Raw genomic sequence first — 17704 nt, forward strand, 5'->3', positions numbered from 1 at the left:
AATCGCATGCAAATCGCATGCAAATCGCATGCAAATCGCGCGCCGGCAAGCGGGCGGCGCGAGGGCGCCCCGCGTGACGTCACAAAGGGGGGCGGGCCCGCCGTGCAGACCAAACCGAGGCTCGGTCGCCGCGCGCGCGCGCGCGCGCCGCCGCCCCCCTCCCCGCCGCCCCTGCGATGGCGGCGCCCTGATTGGCCGCTGCTCGGCGCGGGGCCGGGAGCAGGCAGCGCCCCGCGGCCAATGACGGGGCGCGGAGGGAGATCTCGCGGGAGCGGGCGGGGCGAACGGGCCGGAAGCGGAAGCGGCGGGCAGTCGGGGCGGTCGGGACGGCGGAGGCGGCGACGCGGGGTGGCCCCGCGCACGATGCTGCGGCTGCGCTGCAAGGCCCGGGGCGGCAGCCAGCCGCTGCCCGGCCTCACCGCCCACTCCCGCCTCCGCGACATGCAGGCCGCCCTCGCCGCCCTCACCGGCGTCCCCGCCCCGGCCCAGCGCCTCCTCCTCGGCTTCCCCCCGCGGAGCCTCGACCTCAGCGACGGCGAGCGGCGGCTGGGAGACCTCGGCATCCACTCGGGTGAGGGCGGGCGGCGGCGCCTCGCCTCCGCGGGCCGGGCCGGGCCGGGGCCTCCTCTCCTCTGCTCTTCCTCCGGGGCGGCTCCGCGGGGCCGGTGCGGGGCCGGGGAGGGCGCGCGGGCTGCGGCCGAGGCGCCTTCGGAGGGGAGGAGGCGAGTGGCTGCGGTGACGAGCCGCTTTGGGTCCCCCCCCCCCGGTCCTTTGGGGTACCCCCCATCCTTTTGCTCTCCCCCCCCCCCCCCCTTTTTTGGGATCCCTCCCTGGCAGCATCGTTAGCTCCCACCCGCACGTCCCTCTCAACCCCCCTCTCTCCCTGACAGGGGACACTCTCATCGTCGAGGAGGATCCGTCCAAACCCGGCGCTGACCCACCTGCGGTTGCGAAAAGACCCATGGCCAACTCAGTCAGGGAAGCGGTGCCGGTGCTGGCGCGGAGGGTGGTGCCGGCAGATAACTCCTGTCTGTTCACCAGTGTGTACTATGTGGTGGAGGGGGGCGTGTACGACCCCGGCTGCGCTCCAGAGATGCGCAGCCTCATAGCCCAGATAGTAGCGAGCGATCCCGAGTCTTACTGCGAGGCAGTGCTAGGGAAAACCAACAGGGAGTACTGCGACTGGATCAGGAGAGAAGAAACCTGGGGAGGAGCCATCGAAGTGTCTATTTTATCCAAGTTTTACCAGTGTGAAATCTGCGTGGTGGACACGCAGACCGTCCGAATTGACCGTTTTGGGGAAGATGCCGGTTACACCAAGCGGGTCCTGTTAATTTACGATGGGATTCACTACGATCCCCTTGAGCGTAAAATCCCCGACTCGGACGTTCCTCCCCAGACCATTTTCTCTACAACTGATGATGTTGTTCTTGCACAAGCCTTGGAGTTAGCAGATGAAGCCCGACGGAAGAGGCAGTTTACCGACGTGAATCGCTTTACGCTGCGCTGCATGGTGTGCCAGAAGGGACTGACGGGACAAGTGGAAGCCAGAGAACACGCCAAGGAGACGGGACACACCAACTTCGGGGAAGTGTGACAACTGCATGAGGATGGGTACAGCTACTACCTCACTGATCCGGAATAAGATTCTGGATTTCCAGATAAGCTGTATGTAATCATAAAATTCCGTTCACAGAGCTTGAAAAGCGCATTAACTTGACGATGGCCGAGATGCACAGGTTTGCTGTGGTTAGTGACTTTGCCAACTGGTTTGAAATAGGTATCTTCTCGCATGCTAATTTATAGTACTTTGGCAGGTGGTATACACTGGCAGCTAAAACCTGATTCCTGAAATAATCTTTTCTTTGTGTGTGTGCTCTGAGCAGACATACAAAACCGGGCTTCTTCAACACTAACGTAACAACGTAGCCTCTCAGTTACAGAATTAATCTCTCTGTATTATGTTTTCAGGGTAACTAAATTAATCTAAGGGTTTGGGAAACATATATCGGCATTGTTTATACTAAAAAATAGACTCTGCACATACAAGCAGACCTTGCGGGGGAAACTGCTCACATTGTGCACGGTTTTTAGTGGAAAGAGCATCTCCAAAGCTGCCCTATACTATGGTACCATCAGAAGTAGAATGTATTGTTTGTGTGAAGTCATGGCTTTAGAGAGAGAAATGGCCTTTAAGCTTTAAGGTAGCCTTCTTAAAATTAACGAGTAGTTGATTAAGTGTTGAATAAACTTATTAATCTTCCATAGGTAGTTTTTAGTTGCTTGGAAAATAACTATCAACCCCTTGGTGTTTACACTGCATCGGAACATAGGCATGTTTCTTGAAATTCTTGGCTTCTTCTTTATAATATCTCAACTTCTGGCAAGAGGGAAATAGAGTAGCTAGGGAAGTAACTTAATTTGCATCTGTTAAATACATTCAAACAGACTTGGCTTGGGTGTAGCTGATCTCACGGCCACAGTGTTACCGAGCTGTAGCAGATTCCAAATACTGTAAATTAGCACTTTAAGGTATGGTTCTCATTCTTTACAGGTAAGAAGTTTTGCCCTTTTTAGAAGGGCAGAGTGCTAATCCAGAAGGGAGGCTCAAGGTTTCTTCATCTGCATTCTGCCTTAATGCGTTTGATTTGTCACTGATGACTGTTCAGTAGCAAGACTCTAATTCCGATAATGAAGGGTGCAGTTTAATTGTCAGAACAAAACAAGCTGGGTAAACTGCCCTACTTCTCGTACTCCTCAGAATCAGGGAGGTTGGAATTGGTTTAATAAATCTTACCTCACAGAGAGGTTGTGAGGCTTAACAGTAAGTGCTTTGAGGTCTTTTAAAAGGTGCTGTAAAGGTGCATATTACTGAAAGGGATTTTCTTTTTAATGCCTGTAATACGTGCTTGTTTTTAATGAATTTTAAAATACTCTTAGCCTTCTATTCTTTGCCGCTCTGTTTTGAGTTCTCTCTCTTGCACTTCTACAAATGGGGAGCAAGAACGTTCATCTTCATTTTGAGGCAGAAATAAACCCACTTTCCTAATGGAATCAGTCTAGCTAGCTTTAAAGGCCTCTGTTCGGTAAGGCATCCAGCTAAACTCCTGGTGCAGCGAAAACTTATTTTCTGCAGGAAGCGTGTTCCACTTGAGTTCTCAGCTGAGGTTGAAATACCGTAAAATACCAAAGGGGTCTTATTGAAAATGGAACATAATTATGTACGTGCTTTGCTAAAGCAAGTCATGAATAATTAAGGATAAATTGCCAAAAGCACTGAGGACCAAGTTTCTTTTCAATTCAGCATTAAAGTAGATATTCACACTGTTGGGAGTTTCCGATAGAAAACCACTTAGCTTCCAGTGTTAAATCCCACTTTGCTTTAGCCTATCATGAGGAAAAAAAACCAAAAGACTATAGAAGCTGATGCTTATGAATCTAAAGAAATAACCTGACAGTTCAAAGGAACTTGAAGATTACACTGTGTTATAACTACTTGAGATGCAATGCTGTCTAGGAATGAGACCAAGAGACTATCAATCCTAAATCGTGTTCTCAGCTTTCACACTGAAGAGGTGAGGCGCCTTGGACAAGGAGCTGTTCCTCACCACTTGCCACCTGTAAATCGGACAGAATACCTACCTCAGAGAGGTGTACAAGGTGACTATCTTTGAAACAAAAGTGCTGTAGAAGCAGAATATAAGTATTTATTGTCTGCCATGTTTGCAAATGTGTTGATGTTTGGGAGCAACACTTAGATTTTTTTAGCTTTGTATCTTGGATGGATTTCTGAAAGTGTGTAAAAACATTTTTTGGGATATTTCTCAGTTGCAGTATTTTTAAATTTAAACTTAGTTTTATTTAATCCAGAGTGTTTAGCTTTGCTTTATTGTATTTGCATAGCAAATCCACTAACAGAGTGCGAGTTCCATTTGAGGGCGATGTCAGTATCACTGCGTGGATGTTTTCTTTAGTTGCCTAGACAATAAAATCTCTTTGGTTAAAAAAATATCAACTGAACTGCTGTAATTCATCTGTGTAAAAGCTGATACTGTTACAGGCTGACACACTGTTCCGAAGAACAAGTAACAAGGGGATATTGGTGGAGTTGGAAAACCTTGTGTAGTTCTGAACTCTCCTGAACAGAATACATTTAAAGGACAACTCCCCTTTTTAAAAAAGATTGTGAAAGTTAGGGATTTTTTTAATATCTTTTTACCAGCATTTACCTGTCCTTAATGATACAGTTATGGAAGTGTCACAAAAATGGCATCCTGGTACTAGTAGGATCAATTTCTAAACATCGCTAATACATTTGCGCTGAACAGTTGTTAATTGTGCAGCAAGGTCTTAGTTACAGATGTTTTAGAGCAGATGCGTTGTGGGGCACAGGCTCAGGTAGTGGCAGGAAGGGGTCACCTGTCCACACCAGTCCAGAAAGCCTGCAAGATATGGGTTTGTCCTTACTGTTACCACTTATTCCCATAAAAATTTAAAACAAGCACTAATTTCCTTGCTGAATACTTCAGCACATAGGTCAATAATTAAATGGGCCCTGGAAACTGAAATTTTTACTTTGGGAGTGGGCTCGCTGAAAGCTGGGTTATTAATACTGTTTTACTGGCCGAAACAGGTACGGACCTTTGCCTAAATAGAGATTTCAGTTTCCTGGTGCTAGTCTGGCCGTTTCACCAGCACTAAATTCCTTCTTTAACTAAAGAAGAGCCTAACACACTCTAATCACGTGGCCTTTCACAAGCATTTTATATTGTATGAAGAGATGCACATCTCATGGTCCTAACAGCACTTTAAAAGCTTGTCCGAGTTTCGACGTTTAGCAGATGTCGAGCAAGGACTTTCACTGATGTAGGTAGCACGTGTTCCCGTTGCAGCAGTGAGCGGTGTGAGCAAATGTTTCTAGAAGTCTTACCGATGTAACCCAGTGGTATAACGTTCTGCTTTGTGTCATCAGTACGGATCGTTTGGAATATTTCCTTAAACACGTACCCTGAACTGCAGAAATTGTTGATGCACCAATAAACGACTGATGCATGCATACTTGCTTAGTGTAGTCTCTGCCTCAGTTCTTGAATTTTGTTTTTTTGCTCTATTCACTCTTGTTCACCAGTGCGTTTTTTCTTGCCTTCACACCTATATAATGCAGTCTTGGAGTAATTTACATCTGCTTTCCCCTGTCTCATTCCCTTTTTCCTTTGACACTAAGAGGCAGTCATATCGAGAGGGACTCAGCCTCGCAGCCTGCTCAGGCCTTCTTCTCTTTCAACTTGTTCAACAATAACGTTATTTTTAATAGTAAAATACTTCCTCTGTGTACTCTGTCAGGCATCAAGAAGAACAACTCTTCAAGGTTTTACATACCTCCCCAATCATTCACGCATTTACACGTATAAGTCATTAAATAGACAGACTTTAGGAATTTTCTGTTTGTGACATTCACATCCATTTCAAGCAATTGCCCAAAAGGCCAACCACAGGAGGAAATCAGCGCTGCTCTGAATTCCCCAGCCACAGCTGTCAGCAGGTGGGTTGCTGGGCTGCCTGCATGCCTCTGCAACTTGGATTCTAGCAGCAGCTCCTTTGCCCTGCCTTTAACAAGTCCCAGTTCTTTATATTACTTTCAGGGGAGGGGAAAAAAGTCTCCACTAAAGCAAAATAGTCTCTTGGAAAATGGACTTGGGAATGGATTTTTGTCATAGACTTCAAAGGATATAACAGCATAGCAGCAGGGAACAGAACAGCATGGGTGCCGCCTGTTACCCCAGGGAAACCCAAGGGATGTTGCACATCCTCAGAGCTGATAGCACATGAATGTCTCTCATGTTCCTATAGTTTTCTTTGAGAGCAGAAATTACACACGGTTTGTAATAATGACCGCAATGTTTTCGTATCAACTCGACAAGCACACGCAACAGCAGAAGAGAGAGAAACTGGATTCCTGAGTTCTGAGTAAAGTTATGTAGGAAGGACGACTGGGGAGAGGGGAGAGGAGAGGGACATCTCGTGACATGGTACAGGAGCAGTTTCTCCATTTGTATCTCCTCGTGTGTGTTCACAGCAGGGTTTGCTCGTGGCGTTTTTGGAAGCGTGTCCCATGTGCCCACCTCAGTTTTTGTAGCAACCTGTTCAGGAATATCACAGTGCAGCAAATGTGATCAGCTGGGGGGTGACAAAGCCCTTGTCAAACTGCACTCCCAGCCCAGGAACACAGCAGGCATTGTTCTGACCACGTTTGACCTAGACAATGTCATTATTTGCTCTAGGATTGAGGAAGCAGGGGCGAGGGCACGGGCACAAGTGAAGGAAACTTCTGATTCTTTGCAGAATGTCTCTGCTGACTGCCTTTAGCACAGAAACACTCGTGTCAATGGATTTTTGGGATTTCAGACCTGGGCGCAGAACTGATGAAGGCATCTGTCTTTGCTGCGCAGCCCAGCAGCCCTCCCCCGGCAGGGAAACTCGTTAATAAGAGGAGCACAGAGTTTTCAGCTTGCTTTTTTGAAAATTACAGCTCTGTATCATACAAATTAAATGTCTGCCTGCGCCTTGAACGAAGCTATGCCTCCAGCCTTAGACCTGCCGTCAGGTTTTGCTCTGCTCTGGACAGGGCAGAATAAAATGACTTTAAGTTTGCTGAAATCAAGATTGCTTTTTTACTTTTCCGAGTCTGAGCACCAGAATGGTTTCTGTAATGAAAGAATAAGGGAGTTCGCAGAACTAGCTTGTCCAGGACTGCGGTGTCCTTGTCTATTATTTTTAATTAAAGCCTAGGGGAAGATGCTGGGGAGCTGTATTACACAGTAAGACCTGGCTCCTGGTTTCTCAGGTAGAGTTAATGCTAACCAAGCTGTGGAAACAGACCGCCTCAGTTCTCTGCCTCTGTCCTGTAAAATGGGGATAATAAATAGGGCTCCTTGCTTGGTTCGCAGCCGTACTAAGACGCAATTATTGCTCTGAACTGCTGCGTAATATGAGGTATTGATTACCCAGTATTTTTCATAATTAATTTGTCAGCATACATGGTACTGTACGTACAACTCGGTGTGAGGGAAGTGTTCAGCAGTCCTACACAGACAAATAGACGCGGCTGTGTTAGCACGTATCTTATCTGCGATGCCGTACGGATGCGTTTCCTTCAGCGCCAGGACTGAATCACCCCTGCTCTGCTGTTTATGCAGAGGGTGAGGCACCAGGGGCCTGTCAGCATGCCAAAGTCCTTTCGTAGCACTGCAGAGAGTTTTCTTTGCATCACTTGACTACTTGCATATGCTTCATACCACGTACATGAAATCATGCTTTATTTTGGGTAGTAGCTATTTTTGTTCGTTGGAGGAAGAAGAACACAGAGAAAGACCAGGTTCTTTCCGGGCATCCAGTTTACAGCAGCTGAGCTTTCTCAGCAGCTCGAGGCTTCTCTTAATGGATCAGGATGTTTTCCCTGATCTATATAGAGCTCATGCAGCAGCTCTACATATCCTATTGCAAAGGTTTAAGTCCCAGTACTATCAGCATCATGCTCTCAGAACATACTTGCCCTGCCCTGGGGTGTTTATTCATTGCCCCTCTGTATCTGTACGTACAATACGAGAATATCTGGGTTTGATTTGCTCCTTTGTTACAAGCAGGCTCAGAACTAAGCGCAACTTGACGAAACCATCACAAACCCAACTGTTTAAACTGCCACGCCACCAAGCACCACAGCAGGTATCGCTTCCAGCAGCGTTTGGACTAAGCCTGGCACTTGGCTCTACAATAACCAGTCAGTGCACTGCTGCAGCTCTGGACACATTCACACATGTTCACATCTCTTACCTTCACTGCAGGCTGGGGTGGGAGAGCAGAGCAGAGCAGAGCAGAGCTGGCATGAGGCTCCCAGGAGCCCCCCATTTGCTGTGATTTGCTCTTCAAGCCACCCGGCCCTCTTGTAACCAGGCACAGCTGCAGCTCGACAGGGCTGGTGGCAATCTCGGTGCTTCCTGGCTCATCGCTTTCCATCCATCCTACCGCAGCTTTAAATAACTGATGTTTCCACTTCCCTGTTCTGTGTAGCAGGGCACATGTTGCGACACAATATTTTTTAAAAAAATCATCAAAGCATGAAAACGTGAATGAATCTGGTGGCTGTATCAGATATGGGAGTTTGCTGCAGGGATTCTGCTTGAATATTTGGTTATTTTTGGACTCTACCTCACAGCACCTTGCAAGGAAAGGTTTCCAGTATGAGAGATGGGGGTGAGCCTGCAGAGGGGCTCGGCATTGCTCTGCCCCTGCAACGGGGCAGCTGCAGGTCCGCAGGTATCTGTGTGAGCTGAACAAGCCCTGGCCTCCTCACCCATCCTCTAACAGGCAAATAGAGTGCACTGGTGAAGCTTTCCTTCTAAAATGGCTTTTTATCTTGGCAAGCATTTCCTTACAGCGTGCAGCAGCAGCAGGCAAATGTTGGGTTCCTGGGATAGCTTTGGCGATACACGAGTCTCCGTCGGTTTGGGCAACAAATCTGTGTTTTTGGAGCTGCGAGGGAACCCTGAGTTGAGGGACCCAGTGCCCCAAACCACAGAAGAGCATCAACCTGTTGCGAGGAAATGCATTCGGCAGCACCCAGTGCAGGACTTAATTACCATGTGCAAAAGCGCTTCGGTCAGGGCTGCGCGCGCGACTCCTCCAGATGTCAGCGAGCAACTATGCAGCAGAACAGGATGTCAGATTAAGGAGTCTCCGGCGAAACCCGTGCCGAGGCCGGCAGCCGGAGCCAGGAAGGGAGGGCGCTGGGTGGTGCCGAGCACCCGCAGCCGCTCGCCCGGCTCTGCCCTCCCGGGCACTGGGTGCTGGCGTGGCCGCTGCGCCCTGGCAGAGCAGCTCCCGCGGGGCTGCGACGCACGCAGCCACCGCGCTTCTCCGGGGCTGAGCACGGTGCTGCTGTGGGGCTGGGCTGGGCTGTGACCCCAGTCGGCTCTGCTGCTCCTCCTGCTGCAGCAGCACCCGGCAGTAAGGAGCTTGCCGCGCTCGGGATGAGTTCGGCTTGGCGTGGCTGCAGGTGAGGAGCTGGCTGCTGCCACGCGTGCCCGGCGAGCCCCGCGCAGCCTTATCTCTGCTGGGAGGGCGAGTTAATGTGTAATCCGGCCCTGTTTGGTTAGCACGGAAAAGCAAAGAGGTCCTGGGATAGGCACGGCCAGGACAAGGATTTGGGCGCCACGGAACGACAGCCATCCTGGTAAAAGAGCCCGACGATCTCGGTTCCTTCTCGCCCTCTGCTCTCTGTCCCTTTCCTGCTGAACGCGGCTGCGGTGAGGAGCTGAGCGCCTCTTCCCTGGGGGACAGGGGGGCTGCGGGCACCCTCACAGCTGCTTTGCTTTGGGAGGAGAAGGGTGGTGGAGCTGTCACACCGAGGTGGCACTGGGGAAGGGACGGGGTGCCCGCAGGTAGTGGGGGGGAGCTGGGGAGACCCAGTGGCTGCTGGCGGCCGTACTGGTAAAACTCGTACTCAGGACAGCAAAGTCAGCTTGGGGAACTGCGACATGCACCCGATTTATTTGTTTAAATAGGAGGAACTGGGATCTGCTGCCATTGCCTCCTTGCTCTTTGTGTTTGGAGCTGGCAGGATGAGACCCTCTGCCAGCAGGTGTAAGGCACAGGGTAGAGCTGCACTGCCTTGGACAAAAAACCCACCGATGTTCCTGAACATTGCTGAAGAGCTGCGATTGAGCACTTGTAGTAACTCTGGGCTTAAAAGAAAGTGGCCTCTTCACATAAACCAATTAGCATTAATTGCTACCCAGCACCTCTTTGATGTTTGAGGGCTCAGCAAGCTTTGCAGAGGACAGTTAGGGCAGCTGTTGCAAAAGCTGCCCAAACTAGCTTTTATTTCAGATAAAAAGTAACCTCGTATAAAAGCGTTTTTAGTGGGGAAGAATATGTCATCAAAAACAGCTTTTCAAAAAGCACGTCTTTTAATTTGAAGGCTCGGTCACATTTTCGGTTTGTGGCAGAGCTGTTGTTTTGTGAAAGGAAGGAACTGTAAAACCCTCCTGAATCCTGAAAACAGATTTTTTCAGGGCTGGTTTCCCTTTTCCCTCTCCTGAGTCGGATGAATGTGTCAGAGCCATAATCTGCTCAGAGAACCAGCACAGAGCAAAATGAACCTCTTGTTCCTGCGCAGATCCCGACGTGCTCTGTGCTGAACTTTGCCTCCTCCCGGTGCCGGCTTTGCAGCCCCTGCCTGTGGGTGGGCTTGAGGTGGGGGGCAGCCAGCCTCTGCTCCCGCAACATCCTTTGAAAGAGAGGGCCACTCGTGGCATTTCTTTTGATGCACTGACCAGGCCCCTCACCAAGAAATTAGCTCTGCCGAGCCCCCCGTGTGGGCTGCTGCTTCCCCTCGGGGCTGCTCGCTGTGCTGCTGGCTCCGAGCGGCCGCTCCAGCTGCGGGCGTCAAGTTCAAGCAGGACTTTCGCTTCCCTGCGCCTGCTTTGCTCCCTGGGGTTTGTGTGGTGGGGAAGGAAGCAGCGAAGAGCATTGCAGCAATCCTGCGGGTCCCAATTGAGCAGGCGGTAGTCTCTTGGTGCTTTCTATTTTCTGCTAATCTATAGCAGATTTCTATTTCACATTGCGAATGTTTGGGTTCACAGCAAAACCACGCAGCCTGCAGAAGCCTAAAAAACCCCAGACCCACACCACATCCCTGCTTCCTGACAGCTAAAAGCTATAAGCTTATCCAAATTCAGAGAATCGAGGGTGCTGCTGCTCCAAAAAAATTGCTTCCTCAAATGCGTTCTGGGTAGTAAACACTGCAGAAGTGAGACTGAAATACTCGGCTCTTCCTGGGTGGAAGCGTTGGATCTCTCAGGGTGTGGGTGGTGAAATCTGATTTTTGCGGCATATTCCAATTACAAAGGAATTCTTTCAGGGTCCGGCTCTCTTAACAAGGAGCCAGTTCTGCTCGCTTATCGCCAGATCTAATTCCCTGATCCTGCTTCCAAAAAAAACAAAAAACAAAAAAAAAAAAAAAAACAAAAAGCACACCAGTGTGCTCCCGTGCGCCACGGCCAGGTTACAGCACAAAGAGCTCCTCTGTCTGCTCCCGCGTGGGATGGGGAGCGCTGGGGGGGGCGTTTGTTTGCTGCTCTCAGCAGCCTCTGCAGCCCAGATCCCTCCTGGAGGACGGGCGGTGCGAGTGAAGAAAGCACCTAATTGGTGGCAGTGGTGGTAAATTTTGGAAGATTAATACTTTACGGCTGTAATTACGGCTTTTGTAGGCTGCTTGGCCTTTCTCCCAGGCAGCGAAGCTCTCTTTGCTGGGCGCCCTGTGAAGATAACCGGCTGGCGTGGGACCCCCAGGGTGGCGTGGCAGGGAGAAACCCCAATCAGCTTGGCATCGCCGCCTTCGGGCAGCACCGCTGGTGGGCTGCGTGTGGTATTGGCACAGTGCCTGGCACAGCAGGGGACATCGGGGGACACCAGCACCCCTTGTGTCAGCACATCGCTGCTGCCCATCGCCTGCCCAAACGCACCCGGGCACCCCCGTGACAGCTCCGTGGCTACTGAGGGAAGCACGCAGCAGGGCAAGGCAGGGGGTAAGGGGCAGCATCGGGGGCCAACGTGCTCAGAATTTTGAGAGCACTTTTGGGACGGCTGCTGGCGGCACTTCTCAGCTCTGGTGGGGCAGCGTGCATGCTCACTGCAGCCTTACAGCCCCTTCCTTCGCTCGGGAACCCCTTATCCATACCTCCGAGTGGTCACCACCACCATGAAACAGATGTAGATAGGTGCTCCAGGGCTCACTCTGCTTCTAATTCTTTTTGGGAAAACTTCATTTCCAAGGATGCTTTCAGAAACTACATCTGCTCCCTTCTCCCCTCTGGGAACAGCCTAAGGACGAGCACCTTTGCACCCAGCAGCCCCGCAGCCCTCCTGTGCTCCCTGTGGCCCTGCAAGCAGCCTCACAGCCTAACACATCTCCTTTCTTCTGCTCCAGCCGGGCTATCCCAGCCTGTGCCGGACACCGCGGCAGCCCGTGACATGCCTGGGAAGGAGGTGGGGCTGGGGATGGCTGGCTGCAACTCCGACAGCTGCGACAGCATGGTCAGCACGGCCTCCAACCACTCGCAGCGGGTAAGTCACCCCGTCGCGCCCAGCCTGGGCACAGCTCACCCCTCTCAGCACGGGATTTGGGTCCGATTTCTGCTCTCCTCAATTTCTGCTCAAAACCACTCCCTGCAGGTGCTGTGGCAGTGCCTGGGGAGCCCCGTGCCAAGGGCAGCACAAGGGCCCCAGGAATCCCTGCCCCAAAGCGCTCAGAGTCCTCCCTGCCTGTGTGGCAGCGATGGAGCAGACCTCACTGCAGTTTGGTTCCCTTGAGGAATAAAACCAAGCTGCAAGAGCTGCCAAAGGGGCAGATTGCCCTGGCACTGGGCAGGAGGAGCCTGGTGGTTCCCCCATGCAGGATTAGACCAGCCAGATAACTGGGTCAGAGTGGCTCCAGCAAGGGTGACTTCACCTGGAAAAGACACCGAGACTCCTCCCCAGCTGACAAGAGATTGAGTTAGGAGTTAAGGCAGAGACGAGCTGGGGTGATGGGTGTAGATGTGCAATTTTTCATTATCTGTTTCTTAAAACTTGTTTGTCTCTAAACACCGATTCCAAGATTGATGGCCTAATTACATCCTGTCTGACTTGGAGCATAATTGATATGTGTTAGTGCAAAGCTCAGTCCCAAACAGGTTTTCCATTTGATGTATTGCAAACCAGAATCAAACCCTCTAAAATTTATTAGGGATGGACAAACTGGTTGTAATATTGCATGGTAAAGGGTTTGGGTAGGTGCCTCTGCAAAACAACTCCACCTGGGACAATTTATCCCCCATGCTTGTTGATCTGATGCACTCTCCATCCTTTCCCCCCCTTCAGTTGTTTGATGATATATTGCTTGTGGTGCCTTTTGACTTGGCACTTCTACAGCGATCATATCTCATGATGCTTGAAGTGCAACAATAATTAAGCAGGATCTTGCTGTACTCCTTTCTAAGCTGGGGTACAAATGGGAGAACAAGGAGAGGGACCACATTCCCAGGAAGCTTTCAGTATTTAGGACGTTTAGACAAATTTCTAGGATTCAGCACTGCTGGTCAGTACAGATGTCAGCATCTACAGACCACCCACGGTACCAGCCCTGTCATATTTCAAAGGAAAACAAAGAACTGAGAGGTGGAGGCCAAGTTTTCACAATGAGAATAACCTGCCTTCTGATGCTCGCAGTAGGGCGATGTAAAAGTGTCCCTGCAGTACCATCTTCATTAGAGGACATTCTCTAGTTGCCTGCAGCTGCTAAGTACCCATCTCTGAGTAGTCGCTGCCCAAGTCCCAGGGCCAGGAGCCGTGCCCCAGGTCTCCCCCGAGCTGCTGGGGCTGTGAATGGAAGTACACCTGCGTCTCCTATCCACACCGCTTTTTTCCTTTTCAGAGTGATAACAGCTATGACTATTTATCTGTGGAAGAGAAAGAGTGCTTGATGTTCTTGGAAGAAACCATCGGCTCGCTGGATGCCGAAGCAGACAGCGGGGTTTCCACCGATGACACCGACTACGCGGAGCCCCCCAGGCCACGGCCCAAGAGAGACGCCGCTGCCCGGGGTGAGCTGGGAATCGTGCTCCTCCCTGGGGTGCCAGGGGACTCCACACTGGGGTGCACCTCCTTGGCAGGCAGGGAAGGAGCAGGGCCCCAGTTTTATTCACATAAGCCAAAGCCAGCTGGTTTCCATCGCTCCACAGATAAGAGGTGGCTTCAGGCAGCCATAGGTAGGGCACCAGCTGCCTTTTCCCAGTTATTGCATGCAGGAGCTGCTAGCAGCTATCTAACAAGGCAAAGAGCACTGCATCTTTTCCTGTGCTCTGAACAGGCATGCACAAGTTAAGGCTCCTCACCACATGTGCTCTGTCAAATCCAAAGTATCTGACCTTTACAGCCAGAGCACATTAGCTGGGGTCAGGGTAAACACTGGGTGCAAGTACTCTGTTGTACTGCACTGGTTTAATCAGGCATGAAATGTTCTGTAAGCACCAAGATATTCTGTGTCCATGTGCAGAAAAGTGCTTGACTTTTCCCCTCTCTGCCTAGATTTGGAGAACGGGGCTCCTCCTCCCGGCACAGGCCAGCAGCGTGCAGCTGAGCAGAGGGGTGGCGAGAGCTCCTCCAGCCCAGCTCCAGCAGCCGTTCCAAGCCCAGGCTACTACAGTCTTCCAAGGAGCATCACTACAGCAAATGTACAAAGAGCAAACCAGGTTCCTGATGGCAAAGTGGCTGTACACGATGTGAAGGACCCAGCGCCACCAGGTAAAGCTTCCCAGGAGATGGCTGAGGAGGACAGGCTTGGCCAAGGCAACCTAAGAACCCAGGTGAAACCCCTGCTTATCCCACCTCCAGCTCCCTTCCAGGATGACCTGGTGAGCCGTGAAGAGCAGCCACGGAGGAGCAGCTTGGATGCCAAGTGGGAAAACACGGAGGAAAGCTGGACACGGGCCGTGCCACCCCGGCCAGCCCCAGAGCACGCATCTGTCCCTGATCTTACATTGCCACCACACCAGGAGATGGGGAGGGAGAGCACAGCACTTCCTCAGGGCCAGCTGGAGCAGCCAGCACCACAGGAGGCCCCTCAGGACCCTGAAGCCAAGCGTGGGCCTCCAACAGCCCCCAAGCCACGCAAACTGCCACCAAACATTATCCTGAAAACCAGCAAAAACAGCCCGGTGCTGCTTGCCACAGAGCCTGGCCAGAAGGTGAAAATCCCCCCTCCAGCACCCGCCGGCTCTCAGCCCGGCTCTGCCAGCGATGCCGCTGCAGAAAAGGTGAATTCAGGGCAGCTCGACCCCAAGGAGCGGGAGAAAGCCAGGCGGGAGGCGCTGGAGAAGCTGGGGCTGCCCCAGGACCACGGGGAGCCCCGCACCCGCCAAGGCCCTGCCCCTGCTCCCCGCGGCGAGCACAGGGCGACGGAGAGCGCGGCCCCGGGCGCATGGGCGATGCACTTCAAGTCCAACACCCTGGAGCGCTCCGGCGTGGGGCTGGGCAGCTGCATGGCCAGCGCCAAGGAGCCGGCCACCAAGGGCAGCAGCTCGCTGGGCAAGATGTCCTTCATCGAGCGCCTCGCCCCCAGCTTCCTCCGCAGCAGCCGCCCCCGGCCGGCATCGCTCGGGGCGGGGAAGGACTTCGCGGCTCTGAAGGAGCCCCCCGAGCCAGAGAAGAGCAGCAAGCGCAGATCGCACCCGCTGCAGAGCTTCCCCCGGCCGCCCCGCTCCTGCGTCAGCGTCAAGATTTCCCCCAAGGGAGCCACCGACGAGCACCGGCGCGAGGCGCTGAGGAAGCTTGGCCTGCTGAAGGAGTAGCGAGACCCCCGGCACGAGGGGCTCACCCCGCGGGGATTTCCTTGGGGATGTGGCCATCAGAACCTGCTGCCGTGAGCCCAGCATCTCAGGAGGGGGGACATTGGGTCCTGCTGCCCCCAGAGCTGCGCTCATGCCAAATAAAGCGATGCCACCTGTACATAAGGTTTTGTACATAGCAAGGGGTGAGTTATTTAAAGAAGCTGGCAGTCAGAACTTGGACGGGGTGCGTCTCTTATGTCTTTAATGCATCTGGAGTCTGTCACAGTGGGGAAACTGTGGATTTTGCTTGTTTTAACACGGGTTGGCTCTGGATAAAAGCTCTCTGGAGGGAAGTGCTGGACTCTGCTGCTCACTTTGGGATTTTATGGTGGTTTTTTTTTTTTTTTTGGTAAATTAATCAAAAGCCTCCAAGGCCTGAGTGCTCACCTGCCCCACGCATACACCTCCCCAAAGCCACAACTGCCACATGTAAAACTGCCAGGCTGACAGGAGCTGGAAGCGTGCATCAGTGCTCCTCAGACAGTGACTGTGCTCACACCTGGCCCTGATAACCCTGGGTACACCGCTTAGAAATAAGACACAAACATCAGCGTTCATCATGAAAAGAGAGTTAAGAAGTGACAGATTGTGTTTTGGTGACAGAGCCAGAAATGCTGCCCAAAGCCAGAAAGATGCAAATCAGAAAACACCATCTCATTCCCTTTCTGCTCTCCCTGCATCCTTGAGACCCAAAATTTATGCTGTGCACCTTTTATGACAAAGGTGTATTATTCCTGTAATAAAATTTATGTGATCGTAAAATAACGATGTGGTACAGATTTACTCTTGTGTAGCAGTCAAAGCTCTGGCAAGCGATGAGTTTTACCCATCGAGGTGCCCTGACTTGACGGTGCGAGCAGCCCAGCCAGCACCGTGACAAGGTCCAAGCCAGTCGGGGACCTGCAGAAATAAGGGTTTGTGTCAGTGCTTCCAGTAGGACAGGCAGGCACAAAGCTCTGCCAGGCTGGGACACAGGACCTGCTCTGACAGTCCCACCCCACCTGCGTCACCTCCTGGCTCTGCGGGGACATGGCCCATAGCAGCCAGGTGGCAACGTTAACAGCAGCTCGGCTTGAAAAGACCATTTTATTTTCTTCCCCCCAAAAACAAGTCTTTCACGCAACCCTGGTTTTCAGAGCTGGACTTTTAGAAAGAGCCTCTGCCTGAGAAAGCAAGCGCCTTAGTTCCTAACAGGCAATTTCATTTCCAAACTAACGCTGGCTTGTTTTGGAAAGAGGGGCTGACCTGTGGAGGCAATTGCACGAAACAATTTACTGATGTTAATTAACTGCTGACAATATTAAGATAAAGTTGCATTCTACCATTTTCCTAGCTGACCTTGCAATAAAATTACTTTTTAAAGCCAGTGTTGTGAATACTAAACAGGCTCATACCACAAAACCCAGAGCCAGGTTTCTAATTCCTCTCTCAACAGGCATAAGCAGAGCTTTGGTTTTGCATGGAAAGGGGAAAGCATCCCTCCAAAAGAGCTGCACCATTTTCTGAACCCCCAAATAACAGAGGTGTGCACAAGTGGTGGGAAGAGTACAAATTAAAAGCACTGACCCACATCAGGAATCCAAGGAATGCAAGAAAATATCTGATTAGCTACACTTTACAAAACCAGGGAAATGCTTGTTTGTAGTTAAGCAAATAGCTTAATTAGTTTGAGGCTGGCCAGCAGTAATGCAAACCTAGAGAGGAAGCTAGGAGATGCACGGGCTAAGGTCCAACCGAAAACTCAGCATTTTGCTCAGTAAATGCCACGCTGCAGGGGCCGGGCAGGATTACAGCTCATTGCAGTGAGAACTGAGCAGGGTGCAGGTCCCGTGCACAGCACCTTGGGCACAAGCAGCTCACAGTAACAGGGGTCAGAGTGAAGGTGTCCTCCGTGCAAATTGGTAGACTTGGCCACGTGAAGGGAAAAAAAGAGCAAGGGGATGCTCTGCTTTTATGATTTCGGTGCTTGCATCCTGACTGTCCCACCCCACCCTCCCCAGCCAGCTGCTTGCACACAGGGCTGGGGCCACCCTGGCCAAAGCAAAAGGCAGAAAGCACAGCTTGGCTTGAGAAAACCACTCCCAGATGTTGCAAAAGGCTCCACAGGCTACAGCTGCGCCCTCCCTGCCACAGCAGGATCCATCCCAGTGTCCACAGCATGGCCAGCTCCGGGCAGCACCACGCACCCAGGAGCTGCTCTTGCGCAAGGAGTCACACAGCCCACGGGGATAAACACCTTCCCTTCCCTTCTAATGACTGCAAACACACCTCACCTGTCA

General features: G+C 51.6%; 2 protein-coding genes across 4 annotated transcripts; both read left to right on the forward strand.

Moving 5' to 3' along the window:
* Positions 1 to 225: 225 nt before the first annotated feature.
* On the forward strand, positions 226 to 5058 carry YOD1 (YOD1 deubiquitinase). The gene is made up of 2 exons (XM_040535625.1): positions 226 to 571; positions 891 to 5058. The coding sequence occupies exons 1-2, from the start codon at positions 241 to 243 to the stop codon at positions 1595 to 1597; spliced, it is 1038 nt and encodes a 345-aa protein (XP_040391559.1). The 5' UTR covers positions 226 to 240; the 3' UTR covers positions 1598 to 5058.
* Positions 5059 to 8666: 3608 nt separating this feature from the next.
* On the forward strand, positions 8667 to 16183 carry C24H1orf116 (chromosome 24 C1orf116 homolog). 3 transcript variants are annotated; one of them, XM_040535624.1, is made up of 5 exons: positions 8667 to 9229; positions 11987 to 12123; positions 13472 to 13640; positions 14125 to 14340; positions 14431 to 16183. In XM_040535624.1, exons 2-5 carry the CDS (start codon positions 12031 to 12033, stop codon positions 15384 to 15386), a joined length of 1434 nt encoding a protein of 477 aa, XP_040391558.1. In that variant the 5' UTR covers positions 8667 to 9229; positions 11987 to 12030; the 3' UTR covers positions 15387 to 16183. The 3 variants fall into 3 exon arrangements, with proteins under 3 accessions (XP_040391558.1, XP_040391556.1, XP_040391555.1); XM_040535622.1 differs by having other exon boundaries at positions 8668 to 9052; positions 14125 to 16183; XM_040535621.1 differs by having other exon boundaries at positions 8675 to 9229; positions 14125 to 16183.
* The last annotated feature ends 1521 nt before the right edge of the window (positions 16184 to 17704 follow it).

The sequence above is a fragment of the Cygnus olor genome, chromosome 24 (genome assembly GCF_009769625.2).
Source record: "Cygnus olor isolate bCygOlo1 chromosome 24, bCygOlo1.pri.v2, whole genome shotgun sequence".
Classification (NCBI taxonomy): domain Eukaryota; kingdom Metazoa; phylum Chordata; class Aves; order Anseriformes; family Anatidae; genus Cygnus; species Cygnus olor.

Excerpts from the sequence above, each read along its gene's own strand:
- YOD1 (XM_040535625.1), top strand. The coding sequence starts at position 241 with ATGACGGGGCGCGGAGGGAGATCTCGCGGGAGCGGGCGGGGCGAACGG. Across the intron at positions 572-890 it reads AGACCTCGGCATCCACTCGG|GGGACACTCTCATCGTCGAG; the intron begins GTGAGGGCGGGC and ends TCTCCCTGACAG.
- C24H1orf116 (XM_040535622.1), top strand. The coding sequence starts at position 12,031 with ATGCCTGGGAAGGAGGTGGGGCTGGGGATGGCTGGCTGCAACTCCGAC. Across the intron at positions 12,124-13,471 it reads CCTCCAACCACTCGCAGCGG|AGTGATAACAGCTATGACTA; the intron begins GTAAGTCACCCC and ends TTTCCTTTTCAG. Across the intron at positions 13,641-14,124 it reads GAGAGACGCCGCTGCCCGGG|ATTTGGAGAACGGGGCTCCT; the intron begins GTGAGCTGGGAA and ends CTCTCTGCCTAG.